General features: G+C 44.1%; 1 protein-coding gene and 1 long non-coding RNA gene across 4 annotated transcripts in view; both read left to right on the top strand.

The window, feature by feature from the left end:
• Positions 1 to 54: 54 nt before the first annotated feature.
• Positions 55 to 8,986, top strand: LOC121681983. 2 transcript variants are annotated; one of them, XR_006022378.1, is made up of 2 exons: positions 55 to 337; positions 7,196 to 8,986. It is a non-coding gene; the product is annotated as an uncharacterized LOC121681983 (long non-coding RNA). The 2 variants fall into 2 exon arrangements; XR_006022379.1 differs by lacking the exon at positions 55 to 337 and adding an exon at positions 1,655 to 2,219.
• A 513-nt stretch (positions 8,987 to 9,499) lies between these two features.
• The window catches only part of LOC121681981 (neuropilin and tolloid-like protein 2), a 20,690-nt gene continuing 15,397 nt past the window's right edge, over positions 9,500 to 14,792 (top strand). Inside the window, exons 1-3 of one of the 2 annotated variants that reach the window (XM_042061951.1) lie at positions 9,500 to 9,961; positions 13,204 to 13,260; positions 13,544 to 13,687. In XM_042061951.1, coding sequence (XP_041917885.1) covers positions 9,952 to 9,961; positions 13,204 to 13,260; positions 13,544 to 13,687 — 211 coding nt within the window. In that variant the 5' untranslated portion in view covers positions 9,500 to 9,951. Of the gene's footprint in view, positions 9,962 to 13,184; positions 13,261 to 13,543; positions 13,688 to 14,792 lie in introns of those variants that run through there. The other variant, XM_042061950.1, reaches the window with a different exon arrangement.

The following is a 14,792-nucleotide window of genomic DNA, read 5'->3' as shown; positions in this document are numbered from 1 at the left end:
TGTGTGCTCTGACTGTGTGTGTGTGTGTGTGTGTGTGTGTGTGTGTGTGTGTGTGTGTGTGTGTGTGGGAGTGTGCGTGAATGTGAGAGTGTGTCTGTGTGAAGCTACTTGATTCGGGTTATATGAGCGGTACTATTAAGTTGCTGACCATGCATGTGCAAAATATGTTTACTCTGTTCATTTGTATGTAAGCTACGGTGTGTAGTTTCTTAGATAGGTCAGCCACCCCACCTGGCCTTAAAGCTGGTCCTCGGAGTGGGAGTCACGCTCGCTGACCACACCACCCACTAGCCCACAGGCTCATTGGTATGACAGTCAGAATACACAGTCATCCACAGTGAGTCCCCCGTCATACTGCACTCCCTCTAGGCTTGCTAAGCTTTCACACACAAACACCACATGCACACACAGGCATACACACACACACACAGGCGCACACACACACATGCACACACATGCACATACACACAGACACACAAACAGACACACACAGAGACACAGACTCTCTCTCACACACACACATACACACACACACACACACACACACACACACGCACACACACATGCACACACATGCACATACACACAGACACACACAGAGACACAGACTCTCTCTGTCACACACATACACACACACACACACATACACAAACACACACACACCAGGGTTTCCGTTGTCCGGTAATTACCGGACATTGGCCGGAAAAAAAAAAATAATGTCCGACAAAATTAAATCTCTCCGGTCAAATTGTCCGATTGAAATTGGCTAATAATCCCGTCCCCTAACACAATCTGAATTTGAGAATAAGCCTATATTATACGTCGCTCCATGTTTTTAAATGAACAGGCTCTACCGTTTGAAAAGTAACCTATTAAACAACATGCATAGCCTATGCTGCATTTCAAATAGGACGCACGCTTAAAACCTCCATGTTAAAATAACGAACAAATGAGTGAGGCGGTTCAAACATGGCCAGGCCCAGGCAGACTAGCCTTAAAAGTTTTTTCAGAGGCCAGACGCGATAGATGATGATAAATTGGTAACGTCTGAAGCCTCAGATGTCCGGTCAACTCCACCACCACCAGATAAAAAGCAGAAGTGTCGGGCATATCTGTCGGAATCAGTGACATTGGAAGTGGAGTTGCGGGGGGTGCGGCCGCTCCAAGACACTGTCATTCTCTGTGTACACTGGACATGCAAAGTGTTCTTTACCCAAAGCATACAGTAGGCCTATGCGTTCTCTGTCTATGATCTGCAGGGTTAGGGCCTTCTCGACGAGGCGATTACTGGTCCGCGGATAATTTCTGGCACAATTAAATGGTATTATTGAACCGCGGCCGAAAGAAAAAGAAACTAAACATTTCCCAGAATAGGAAACATTTCTTAATTTATTGTTATCAAATAAAGAGGCATAGCATTAGGGGGTAGTGGTGTGAGCGCTCATTCTTGTGTGTGCGCATCTGTGTAAGTTAAACAGTCACCATGCACTGGAGATAACGTGGATAGCAGCAACAAACAACATAGCCTTTTTAAAACAACGAACGAAGCGGACTCTTGCTGTCCATGAAAAGATACTGGCTAGATCTTGTTAGGCATGTTTAAGTTAGGCTAATAAACATGTTGCATTCTATACAGCCTGATTATGTCATTTAAGCTACATAGCCTGTCTCCAGTTTTCCTCAATTTGACTAATTAAGAAGGGATAATAGGATATTTGACTGGCATATCATTAAAAAGTCCGTAAAACGAAACCTCTGCCAGTCACTTTGACCGGCACCATTTTTTTCTAGCGGAAACTCTGACACACACACACATTCACTGCACCTGTCACGAGGTGAACAGCCAGACACTGGTGCTGTCAGACTTGTTGGAATGGCAGTCACAGCCCAGATTCGGCTGAAGTGACAGGCTCTTGTCATAGAGACAAATCCTGTCTCCCATCTTGCATACTCTGTCACTCTCACTGCTGTCTTACAGAGAGAGAGAGAGAGAGAGAGAAAGAAAGAAAGAAAGAAAGAGAGTGTGTGTGTGTGTGTGTGTGTGTGTGTGTGTGTGTGTGTGTGTGTGTGTGTGTGTGTGTGTGTGTGTGTGTGTGTGTGCACCATCTTCTGAAAGCCATCTGCCATGGGCTTCTGATTATGTACGCTGAAAGCATAATTGCTTTCGGCCTGTACTGGGGAAGTGCTTCCGGGGAACACGGCCCTCATCCAAAACGACAGTAAACATACAGCAAACACTCCCTCTCTCTCTCACTTTCACACACACACACACTTTCACTCTCACACTTTCACACACTACCACACCGACCAGCCGGAAGGAAGAAGGAAGTGCACAGTGAAAGTGAAGTGAGGTGTGTGTGCCTGTGTGAGGAGAGAAACAGGAGGCAGCTGAAGTGTGTGTGTGTGTGTGTGGGCGCGTGTGGGCGCGCGCCTGCCTGATTCTGTGTGTGAGACAGTGCGAGAAAGTACTTAACTGCGTGTGAAACCTTTTTATGTGTTAGCAAACAACTTAGTGTCTGCTTGTGGGCATTTTATGTGTGAGAGGGCTGGATGAATAGGAGAATAAATGTGTGTGTGTGTGTGTGTGTGTTTGCAGAGGTGTGTTTAGTGTGGGAGAGAGTGTAAATATAGGTTTGTGGGTATGTGTGTGTGGGAAAGAGGGATGAATTAGTAGGTGGTGTAAAGTGTTGCCTTTTACAAGAGACAGAAAGCAAATTCTACTTTGTGGAAGCTGGTGTGTTTGTTGGGAAAAGAGAGTGTAAACATCTATGCCTGTATGTGTAGCCTTTGTGGGTGAGGGAGAGTGTGTGTGTGTGTGTGTGTGTGTGTGTGTGTGTGTGTGTGTGTGTGAGAGAGAGGGCCCTCAGTGAGAGCTGGATGAATAGGTCTCTTTGTCCTCGTCCATTACAGAGTGATTGAGTGGTTGTCCTTCTGACACACACACTCAAGTAATGGATCAGAACTGCCCATTTATTTGCATCATTAATAATACAGGTGTACCCCGAGCCTCAGTCCCTCTGCTGTCACACACACACACGCACGCACCCACCCACACACACACTCTCTCAAACACACACACACACACACTCACAATTGCGCCCATTCCTTGGCACTGTTCATGTCCTTGCGCCAAGTTTTCTCATTGAGTTTTTTATTAACGCACTGCTGCTACTCATTCATCCACTCACTCACTCATTCACTCGTCCATTCATTCATTCATTTGTTCATTTATTCATTAAATTCAGTTTTTATCTATGTAACCAGTATTATTGAACACCCCCCCCCCCCCCCCCCCCCCCCCCCACACACACACACACACACACACACAGAGCTCTAAGGAGATGGGGGGTAATGTACACAGGGACAGGAACAGGAAGACACCTTGTACAAAACCTCCTGCATAGCGGAGAGGCAGCTGGGTAAAGAGAGAGGGTGACTGAAGGGTGGAAGAGATGGGAGGAGAGAAGGAGCAGAGAGAAGTGGAAATAAACACACTCACCCACTCATTCAGTCCCTCACTGCTCTACTCACCCACTCATTCAGTCCCTCACTGCTCTACTCACCCACTCATTCAGTCCCTCACTGCTCTACTCACTCACTGGTGCACTTTACGCGCCGCTATCCGGTACGTCTAGTGCATTCACCAACTCACTCACTTGTTCACTGCCGGCCTTCACTCACTTGCTCATTGGTTCCCATCTTCTATGTTATAATCCCCTCACTGTGGGAAGGGCATGTTATGCGGTAAGCTGCATTGTACTGGTGAGTCTTGGAGTCAGACAATCCCTTTCACTGTGACCATGGTCTCTAGTCAAGCCTGATCCTTAAGTATGGCCTACAGTGGATGTTCCCATTTGTTTGTGTTTGAGAGTGTGTGTGTGTGTGTGTGTGTGTGTGTGTGTGTGTGTGTGTGTGTGTGTGTGTGTGTGAGCATGCATGTGTGTGTCTTTGTGTGTGTGTGTGTGTGTGTGTGTGTGCGTGTGTGTGTGTGTGTGTATCCATGTGCTTTTCTCCTGGCTGTTCCATCTCTCTGCGGTCCCCGCATTGCAACAGCCCGTAATTGAAGCAGGCTCTTGCTGATAAGAGGAGTCTAACCTTTTCACAAGCGAAAATAGTGTTTAGTGGAAGCCAGCCTTGCCCTGTGCCTCAGCTCACAATTCAGCCTGTTTGTGCAGTGAGCTGGTAGCTTAGAACGACTGTTGAATGAGTGGAGGGTTATAGCGTTGCTAATCATAAAGCTTATTGTGTGTGTCATGATTAAAAACGATAGCAGTATTCTATTCTGTAAAAGGGCTTGTATGGCTTGTATTGAGTGTACTTCTTGTGAGCAAATGTGTAATCCTTCCTTGTTTGAAAGAAAAAGGAAATGTGTGATATATTACAGTTTTTCTCAGTCGCTTTGGGGCTTTTCTCACATCACTATTAACATTTGCACAGCAGTTAGTGCATTTCTCAAAACAATTAGTGCAAACTGCAAAACCTAGTGGATAACCTGCAAAAGCACGTCACTTGCTCAAAATGGATAGTCCATTCCTCAAAAGCAAGTATTTATGTCAATGAAACTAGTAGTGTCATCAAAATGAGAAGTCTTGACACCATCGTTTATGAACAAGATAGTCAAATGGCTTTGTCATGTTTTCATTACGACAGTTTATGCTCTCAGTGTTTTGTGTTTTCCCATGCAAAAAAAGGTCAGAACTCGGTGACACTACATGAAAATGCTCAAGACAGCACTATACAGTACTTGTACAGCCATTTGAAAACTACAGTAAAGTTACAAATTGCTGTAGTTAGGGGAGTAAGTGAGTACAAGACACTGAATATGTACGTTTCACAGTTTTACTGTATATGCTCTTTGCAATTCTATAGCATTGTGACAGAATTTGATAACTAGTTCACCAATTTTGTATGTAATGACTCAAGCAATAAAATGAAGACTATTAGTTTTATTGGAAACGACTATTCAGCATCCATAAGTATAGTTCATTTTGACTGACATGACAAAGCAACTGATACATGTTCAAAAGCATTTGCAATTTATTCAGAGGAAGGAGAAATTGCTACTATGATGTGCACAAATCACTAAATGTTGTGGAGATTGAACTAAGTTATGAGAATTTTCATTCTGATTTGAGAAAAGCACCAAAGTGACTGAGAAAAACTGTAATAGCATGTGTGACTGCCAGCAAAATAGTGGGTGTGATGGTTTGCAGAAGATAGGATGGAATGGGATCCAGAGGGCATGATGTTGGACGACTTCTATGAAGAAGTATAGAAACTTCCTCCTCATTAAGCGGAGAGAATGAATCCAACAATTCTACCATGTCGACATAAAGTAATGCCTTTTTAATGGGTTCATAGAACTGGGCACTAATCTTAGCAACTTTTTCAGTGAAAAATGTTGCAAAGTCATCTGTGGACAGTGATGTAGTTGATAGCCGCCCACAGAGGATGATTTAGAAGAGACTTGAAAGTAGATGTGTCGACAGACAGACAGACAGACAGACAGACAGACAGACAGACATAGATAGATAGATAGATAGATAGATAGATAGATAGATACTTTATTAATCCTGAGGGAAATTAGTAAGTAAGCCAGAGATACAGGTTATAGTACAGAAAACCATGAAAATCCTTGCTGTGGTATGTAGTCTAATCCCATCCCTGCAGGTCACCCCTAGTTAGAAAGACACACCTCACTGTCCACCAGACCATGCCTGAGATGCCCCCTCCAGGACACACCTCCACTCTCACTCAAGCCCAGTAACGAAACGGGAGCTTGTTACTATAGCAGCGAAAAAACAAACAAACTAGAGGCTCTGGGGAAGGTGCGGACCAGCTGCTGGCTAAGAGCGCGTTGGCGTAGGGCGCTCATTGGCACACACACCTTTCATGCCAGGTTTCCAACTGCCTCCACCGCTATCGTCAAGGGTGTCAGGCTTTATCCGGCCTGACTATTGACACACACACACACAGACATACATACACACACGCACAAGCACACACGCTCCCCGAGCTCTCAATTACGGCGTTCGGTCACACCAGAACGGATCAATTAAGGCCAGGCAATGCCCCAAACGCACAGCGATGATCATTTCACAAGCAGGCCTGCTCAGTAATGATCTGGCGTTGGCCTGTGGCTCCCTTGTCCTGACACATAGCACTTAATTAGCCAGGGCCACCTCGCGATGGTGACGCACTTGCTGATTGCTCACTCACTAATCTTGTTGCGCCCACTAATGAGTTGTTTATACAAAAACCGACACCCCCCCCCCCCCCCCCCCCCCTCCCCCAAAGGGCTGCTAACGCTAAAGCCGCTAATTTTGTGAAAAACATAGAGTTGCTGTCCACTGGAGGTCATCTCTGGATTTTTTGGTGGTTTCAGAAGCGGGTTGTTACTTCATGGGTGACTCTGCTACATCCTAGCCCCCTCATTATTATTATTATTATTATTATTATTATTATTATTATTATTATTATTATTATTATTATTTATATTTGAGGATGTGTGTCCGTCAAATGGGTGCTTTTATGGTGTTTCCAGGAAGAGGAGCACACACAAGGCTAAAAATATTTCTGTGTGACCCTTTCAGATTGAGCGATAGAAATCAAGAGGGGGAGAGCGAGAGAGACGGAGGGATAGAGGGATGAGAAATGGAGTGATGGAATGATGGGATGAGATAAAGGCTGTTCATGAGCCCTTTACAGAGATGATCTGAGGATCTGAGTGTGACTCACTTCCCCATTTTAGAACGCTGTGTGATGGAGGACAGTTGTTACACATGTTGTTACACACTCACAATACACACATACACATACACAAATACGTTTGGATGACACACACATAAACTGTACTTACAGACAGCATCACATTATGTATGCACAGACTTTCTAGACAATTCCACAAACTTACTGCCTGGCACAATATTGTACAGAAAGAGGATTTGAGTTTGAGTAGTTTGAGTAGGTCTGACAAGAATAACATCAAACACCCTCTATCTCTTTCTTTCAATGTGTCTTTCTACCTCTCTTTCTCTCTCTCTCTCTACATACTGTATCTCTGTATTCATGTTTTGTGTTTGTCTGTGTTTATGGTCACATGTATGTACATGTGTTTATGTGTTTGCGTCTTTCTTTCTGCATTTTGTCTGTCTATTTATTTCTGATCAAATTGTCATCTCATTGTGTGTTTTAGAAAGCAGATGACCGGGAGAAGAGGCAAGAGGCACACCGTTTCCATTTCGACGCCATGTGAGGCACTGGCTGAAGAAGAGCATCATGGGGGATATGCAAATCACTCCCTTCTCTGCTGTGTCCCATTGGGCAGATTACTTACATGTTTATTTATTTGGCTCCAATTAGACTTAGAGTAAATGATGAAAAATGGCACATCATTCAGGCACATAATGGTTTTATTTTTAATGCTTCAAATTTTTAAGATGTGATTTGACAAGATCTGCATAGCATTAAATGTGCAGACCTCTCTGTTGACAGAAGATAGGGAAAGCGTTACTTTTAACCACAAGCGCAAGGCATTTCAGGGGCCTGGAATCTGGTGATTTCATCAAACCAGGTGGTGTAAGGTGCCAATACCCCTCTCTCTCTCTCTCTCTCTCCCTCTCTCTCTCTCTCTCTCTCTCTCTCTCTCTCTCTCCCTCTCTCTATCTCTCGCTCTCTCTCTTTCTCTCTCCACACAACATTCCCAGCAGATGCAAACAGCATGCATGACCATTAAATGTCTTCAATATGGAATTTCAGTCTAAGATGGACAATACTGCATTAGCATGTAGTCAGTGTCACTGGAACATATGTTTCTCTGCTACTGATTTAATTGAATTTGTTTTATTTGTTTATTTTGAGTGCATGAGTCCATGTTTTTGTACTTTCCATATTTTGCCCACAAACAATGGGGAGCTACTGTAGTGCTTTGTCGATGTTTTTGTTTGTTTCTTTGTTTCTTTGTTTGTTTTTGAGCCATCCCCATGTGATCACCTCTGGTTCTTCTACGTCATGGTAAAGCCTTGGGTTCCAACTGCTGTGCTTTCAACAGCTTGGAGGTGTACAGGTGGATATAACAGGGATACAGATGGTTCAGTGACCCTGACGCTCCCACCAGCACCATTTAACTAAAGACTTCCCCATCCCACCTGGCTACTGAGGAGCCCTCTATACAGCTCAACCAGCTGCTGCTTGTGTCTGGATGAAGAGTAAACCTGCATGTCCTTGGCCCCTGAGGCAGACCCCTCTTTCATCTGTGTGAGTAGAGAGAGAGAGAGAGAGAGAGAGAGAGATGCACAGGCACATTGCACCCCCATCACTTTTATTGCTCTTTTATCTTTTCATTCCTCGTTTGGTTCCCGGTAACACCATTCCCCCAGTCCATGGGCCTGATCTCTCTTCCCGAGCTGAGCTTGAGTACACTGACTCTCATCCTTATTGGTGTGTGTGTGCGCGTGTCGGTGTGTGTTGCAGCCAGCCATCCAGTGAACTTGAATGTTAATCCATACAGTATCCGTGTGTTGTTCACTTTGCTGTTCCGTTGTCATTCAGACTTTTGATGTTTCATCACATTGAATGCAAGTCTAGAAATGTACATATGTTAAAAATGTACAGTTGAAATGGAGGTTGAGTAATCAAGGCTCTGCTTGATTTAGGATTGATGTTTTTGAAACTACTGTAGTCTACACTGTTCATTGAAGTAATGCAATATCTCATGTATGTAATGTCTTGAGAGAAGCCAAATGGACTCTTTTACAAGGCTTGGTCATCAATTGTAAAAATTTACACTGACTGCCTTTTAACTGTTTTCATTGTTTCTTTCTTGTGATTTGCACTTTTTTGTACTAATGAATAAATGTTTGTGTTTTTATTTATTTTGAGGGTACTGCATCAGAAGCTGTCATGTTGTGTAACTTTAATTTCATAGTTGTAGTAGTGTTATGTTGGATGGGTTATTATGCTGAAAATAAAACTGCTTTGCTGATGATGAGGTCTTGCCGATTTCCTCCCTGGTGTCTGCAGTTCTGTGTATTCAACTGAGAGGAGTCAATTTCTACAGGCATGTAAAACACATTTGTTTTTGTATTTTCTTGCTTTTTGTCTGCCACATGCTTGCATCTGCCAGTTCATAAGTGAAAACCACACCCTAATCAAGTGAACATATGTATATCTGATTAAACTGTATCCTGTTTCCTGCACCCACGACAGCATAGAGCGCACTCAAACATGAACGATTTCGCACTCCTAAAACGATCTTATGTCGAGGCAAATATTCATCTGGATTCTTTTTCTTCTCATAATGTAGATGAACAGGTGTGAGCTGTTTTGACTGTCGAGCTATTTGGCTTGCATACAGATTCTGACGCATGTAAAGGTTAAGGGAATGGTTTACAGTTACTACACGGGCGCATCTTACGTGTTGTCACTGCTGCTCAAACATACGTGCAAGTAGAAAAAAAGGCTTGTGGAACGACAGACAGAAAGAGAGAGGCGATAGAGCCAACCCAGGGAATCGCAGTCGCGGTTTGAAGGTACATGCGTACAAGCTGCTCATTCAAGCAACCATCGCCCACAGCTTAAATGAGCTTCGTTTAGTGCCATCACTTCAGTTCAGCCGTCGACTGCTCCTCTCTGCCGCGCTCCCCCACCGTATATGTCTCAGTGGGCTACCCTGAAATATCGAATAAGAGATGTTGCATTGGGATGTATACAACACCGCTCCTCTCTAGATGGGATTAAAAACAACGGCGTTTTGCGCGTTTCTGAAGGCACTTGTTTGTCGGGAAGGACATGAAGAGTGGCTGTTGTTCTGCGTAAACTATGGGATTAAGGCAATCGAAGAAAAGTTGGATGTTGTAAAGATCGTATCTCCGTGCTGGATGATCCATAACATGGAGAGGTAGATCTCGACATAGGAAGGTGAACATACTGACTAACACACCGGGAAAGGAAATGTACAGGGGTGAGTTTTCTATTATGTTTGGGACTGGTTAAAATTGCCTCTTGAAACCGCCTTGGACTCAATCGGCCTTTAGTTTTAATTGGAATTTACTACATTAAGTCAAGTCTCCGGGCGGTGTCGAAAAAATAATATAGGCCTTTTGTTACATTTTCTTTTAATCGCGCCAACTTGCTCTCCAGCAAGTTAAGAAAAGTGTGTGTTACGTCGCCACCTACAGGTGTGCCTTTATTTTAATTCTCTATTCCTTTATAAATGTATGAGACATTTAGTGCGTTTGTACTTTAAGCAGCAGAGCAAATGTTGTATTCCACTACTAACAAGCTATGCTACATTCAACAAAATGACTATTTTATTCTATAGACATATCTACTTTTGATAATTTTGCAGACTCAATTGGAGTCGATGCTTCTGTTTTACGACGTGGATTGGACCGCGGTCACGTTTGTACTCCGCTTCCTTAAAAAACGTTCCATGTAGTAACTTGACCGCAAGATCTGGGCGCGTGGTGCTGAAGGGACAGTTCCGAGCTTTCGGCACCGGGGCGACCGGTCCCAGTTTCATTTACCAAGTAGTCTACGTCTTTGCATATGCGGAATGCATAGCGTTCAGAGTAATGACAATTTCCTCATTCTGAACGTCATGCATCGTGAGGGAGACAGGTAAATGCAAATGTGGAAAGGGTTACAAGTTAAGTGTGTTTATCTTGGCTATTATTCACCGGCTGCCATTCTGTCGTTCCATTTACAAAGACACCTTCGACGTGCAGCAGTCCTGTCATTTTAGGTGATGCTGAAGCTGTGAAGCTCTGATTGCAACAAAACATGTTTTGACATAGCCTAAGAACGCAAATACTCAATTGTGCTTTGGAGCCATATCAACTAAACTTACTGCGCAGGCAAACAGATAACCAGTTGTGTTTCTGGGTTTTACACTAGTTATTCCAAACACTTCCTTTCCAAAGCTTCTTTGATAGCGTGTAAATGGTACGATTTTCAATGTGGGCGTATCAGCCAAATATCACCGAAGTCCACGTGTGATTTGGTCGTGTTTTATATTTTATAGGCTATTTCGTGCAAAAACATTCCTCCTGTTGTTAAAGCGCCTTTTCCACTAAACTCCGCGTTTAGAAATGTAAGCTTTTCCACGATGCCTTTTGTTTTTAAAACGGCAAAACAATGCTGAACATTTACTTACTGCAAAAACCGACATGAATTATGTAGGAGGTTAAAAGTAATTAGTCTAATGCAAATGTATAATTCACGAACCATCTCATGGAAGACCACCCATGGGGGGTTTGCCATGCAATCAGTGTTAAGCACCCTTGGGAAATCTTTAAGTAGGCTATTTGCGCTTCTGCATTGGAAATATCGATCTAAATAGATTTTGCATACTGCAACTGCATAAAGATTTCCGCTTGTCATCAACTATCACTACAAGCTTCATGTGACCCGTGTCCCTTATGCCCAAATGATAGACCATCCTTTGTATGGCCAGCGTTTTCATTATAGTGGCATGGCACTGACATTAGGAGAGCAGAGGTGACAAATTGATCTCTTCGAAATGTGTTTGATCATCGCCTCTGTGGCTGTTTTTTCCACCTCTGGAGCTTCACTCTACAGGGAATCTATCGAAATTTGACAGGGTCCAGGCAGTGCGCTCTTGCGGCCGATTTATTACCGCTTTAATGGACGGCTCCTTTTAGTGTATTCTCAGGGCAGCAATATCGGCTACTGCGTAGGGCAGTCCTCAGGGGAATCCCTCGTTGCCACTCTGACCCGTTGTTTGCTTGTCCTCATACGTTTGCTTGTCCTCATTTTTAAGCCAGAACCGTGGGTCTACACTCCAAGCTGCCTAAAATTGCCCCCAATTTTGGTTTAGCCGACTACTCTTCGTGTGTGTGTGTTTCATTATGCAGTCTGTCAGCGCCACTCGCAGTCCCCCTGTTAAGACAGATATGAACACTGAAGCCCACTACCTCCTTTACGCAGCCACGCCAGCATCGGCTTATCAGCGTGGACAGCTCTAGGAACGGAGTTGCGGAAGGTGGCTGTTGGCAAGCTTTCTTCTTCGGTAGGGTAACACAAGATGCTGCCCTATTTGTTGTATCACTGTCACCACAGTTAAGAGCAGCATTATGTAGAATTTGTTTTCTTACAGACAGGTCTAGGAGAGTGCAATACATTCAACCCGCCCCGCACAGCAATGTGTTCAGGCCCTGCCGTGATGGTATTTCCAGGTGCTCATTGGACTCAGATGACCCTTTGAAACACTGCTTTTGATTTTGAAAACAATTCATCAAGTAGCATAAAATTGCAGTAAAAGTGTGCAATGGCAAAGTATGTCTACTTACCCCTTTAGCTTATTTATAAACGTGAAGGGTTCCATCACTGTCTATCAGACGGGACAAAAAGCAAAGTGGAAAGAAAAATGCTATAGGCTACTTGATGCGCAAAATACAACCATGGGATGTATCATCTTAGAAGATAAAAGAGCATACATTCCGACAGGACACTTGTTACGGTAGAGGAAAATCCGCGAGGATGACCCCCAATGGAAGATCAGTAGTTTCGGAGCTCCTTGACGCCTACGGATGCAAGGGGCCTTAAAATTAAAGTGACGCTCCAAGGTTTTTAAAACGTCATCGTTTTTGTGTTGTTTATCGAGGGACATAAATCATGGTTGATGGCTGTAGACGCTGAGAGATCACGCAGAGAGGTTGTGTTTACAGCCCCTTGCTTTTGGGTGGAGGAGAGAGTAAACGGGGAAGTCTAGACTAGCGTTACAATTGATCTGTTGTGCCGGCCAGCATGGCCAAAGCCGTCCGCCGTGCGCTACGCTCTACGTGATGCGATTATTTCAGAGCAATTGATGTCATTACAACGGTATCCTCAGTGCCCGCTGGCGGAGGGCCGAGACGCTATCAGAGTGCTCGACTATGATCAGTAGTCTCCCACGGCATCGAGGCTGCATCTGGTTGAATAGCCTACGCATAATGAATATGCCTATACGTGGGCATTCTGAGGTGTACAACTCCATTTAGGCATGCATTTGGAACAGACTGAATTTGTCTGACATTCAGTTACACAGGCCATGAGTGTATTGCACATACACAAGACACAGTTATGTCATTACATTTGATAGAATGTTGTCCTTCTCTCATCAAAACTTGAGATTTGACATCCTAGGGATCTACTGTAGTAATAGAGCTCACTCTAAACTTTGCATGCATACCTCTCTTCCAGCCTGGATTTTCCTTATTCTTATAGAAGAGGGATTTGGACTGGCGCAAAGATCTCAAGGTAAGCTCATCCATTTCTCTGCCACTGACTACAGTATAAGTGTAGAGTCCATAGCAACAACAAATCTGTTGAGTGGGTTTGAGAGGCATCCTCTGTAAACGTGCTGCTTCTATTATGCATTATTACATGTGGCGACTGTCCTAATCATGACTCATGAATCATGAATATCTAGCTCTACTATGACAAATGTGTCTCATTATCCTTTAGCGTGTATGCATTGTGCTCTGTTTTGTGCCCATTATTCATGTTCCCTGGCAAACGGCCCTCCTCTTCTCTCCTCCAGAGACACACCACAACGATGGTGACCCGCCCCCCAACACAGAGCAGTGCGGGTTGTGGACACGCAATATCAACGGAGGCCTCTTCACCTCTCCGAACTACCCTGAGACATACCCGCCGAACAAGGAATGCGTCTACATTCTGGAGGGTAAGGATGATGACGGTTCCTCATGAATGATGGTTCAAGCTTGATATTTCAGCTCTGCACCACAGTGAGCAATTATCCTATACACATGTAGTAATTTATGTCTGTTAGTTAATAGCGTGTAATGGCACAGTGTTTGTCAGAAGCACATGGAAGATTACAGGAGTGAACAGGTGTTGTGATAGTCTCCATCATCTTCCTGTCGCTTATTTATTCTTCAGATGTCACTTATGGGCTGCTTGAGCAGACACGGCAAATTACAGATGTACTGTATTTAATCATATATCTCCTGTTCGTGACAGATGCACACATCATCTTCCTCCTCCTCCTCCTCCTCCTCACGCATTAGAGAGTAGAGAGATAGCCCACAGGCATATCTTTGCATACCACAAACGGATGAAGTGGAATGAGTTCACCATAGGTGGCAAGGCAGTGGAGCTGAAGTAACACACTCATTTTATTGTAGCTGCCATTTTCCATTCCTGGATGGATGTCATTTAGCAGATGTCTTATTTTCCCTCCTTCTGATTATAGCTATTTACAACACAGCAGTTCCAGGAAAGAGGATCCTGGGAAGTCACCAGCAGGCCATTTTAGACTCTGGGGCGACACATCACCACAATGTAGGCCAAACTGGCATTCTCAGTGGGAGAATCAATCATCTGAAAGCTGGTTTCTGGGCATAATTGTTGTCGACTGGCTGCATTTTTTTTCCCCAACGCAACTCTTAACAGTAAGCACCTTTTATGCAAAGGGCTTTGCCATGCATTTTCCTGATAAGCCAAACAAGCTATGAGAGCGATTAGGCACAAAAAGATGTGTCTGCACTTCTGCATAAAAGAGCAGGGAAAGTCAAGTCACTTAGCTGAACTGCACCCAAAGCCAGCCACTCTGGCCACACTGACTGGGAGAGCACAGCGAACACATGTTGCCTCTCTTTTTTTTTTTTAAAGTATATCTTTTTGGGCTTTTATGCCTTTAAATTGATAGGACAGTGGAGAATGACAGGAAGCGAGTGGGAGAGAGAGTCGGGAGGTATCCGGAAAGGACCAGGGGCCAGGAATCAAACCCGGGTCGCCGGCGTACAGTGCAGGTGCCCCAGCCAGTT

The sequence above is a fragment of the Alosa sapidissima genome, chromosome 14, assembly GCF_018492685.1.
Source record: "Alosa sapidissima isolate fAloSap1 chromosome 14, fAloSap1.pri, whole genome shotgun sequence".
In the NCBI taxonomy this organism is placed as follows: Eukaryota; Metazoa; Chordata; class Actinopteri; order Clupeiformes; family Clupeidae; genus Alosa; species Alosa sapidissima.
The sequence above is the reverse complement of the archived record's forward strand: the minus strand, read 5'-3'. Positions and strand labels throughout refer to the sequence as shown.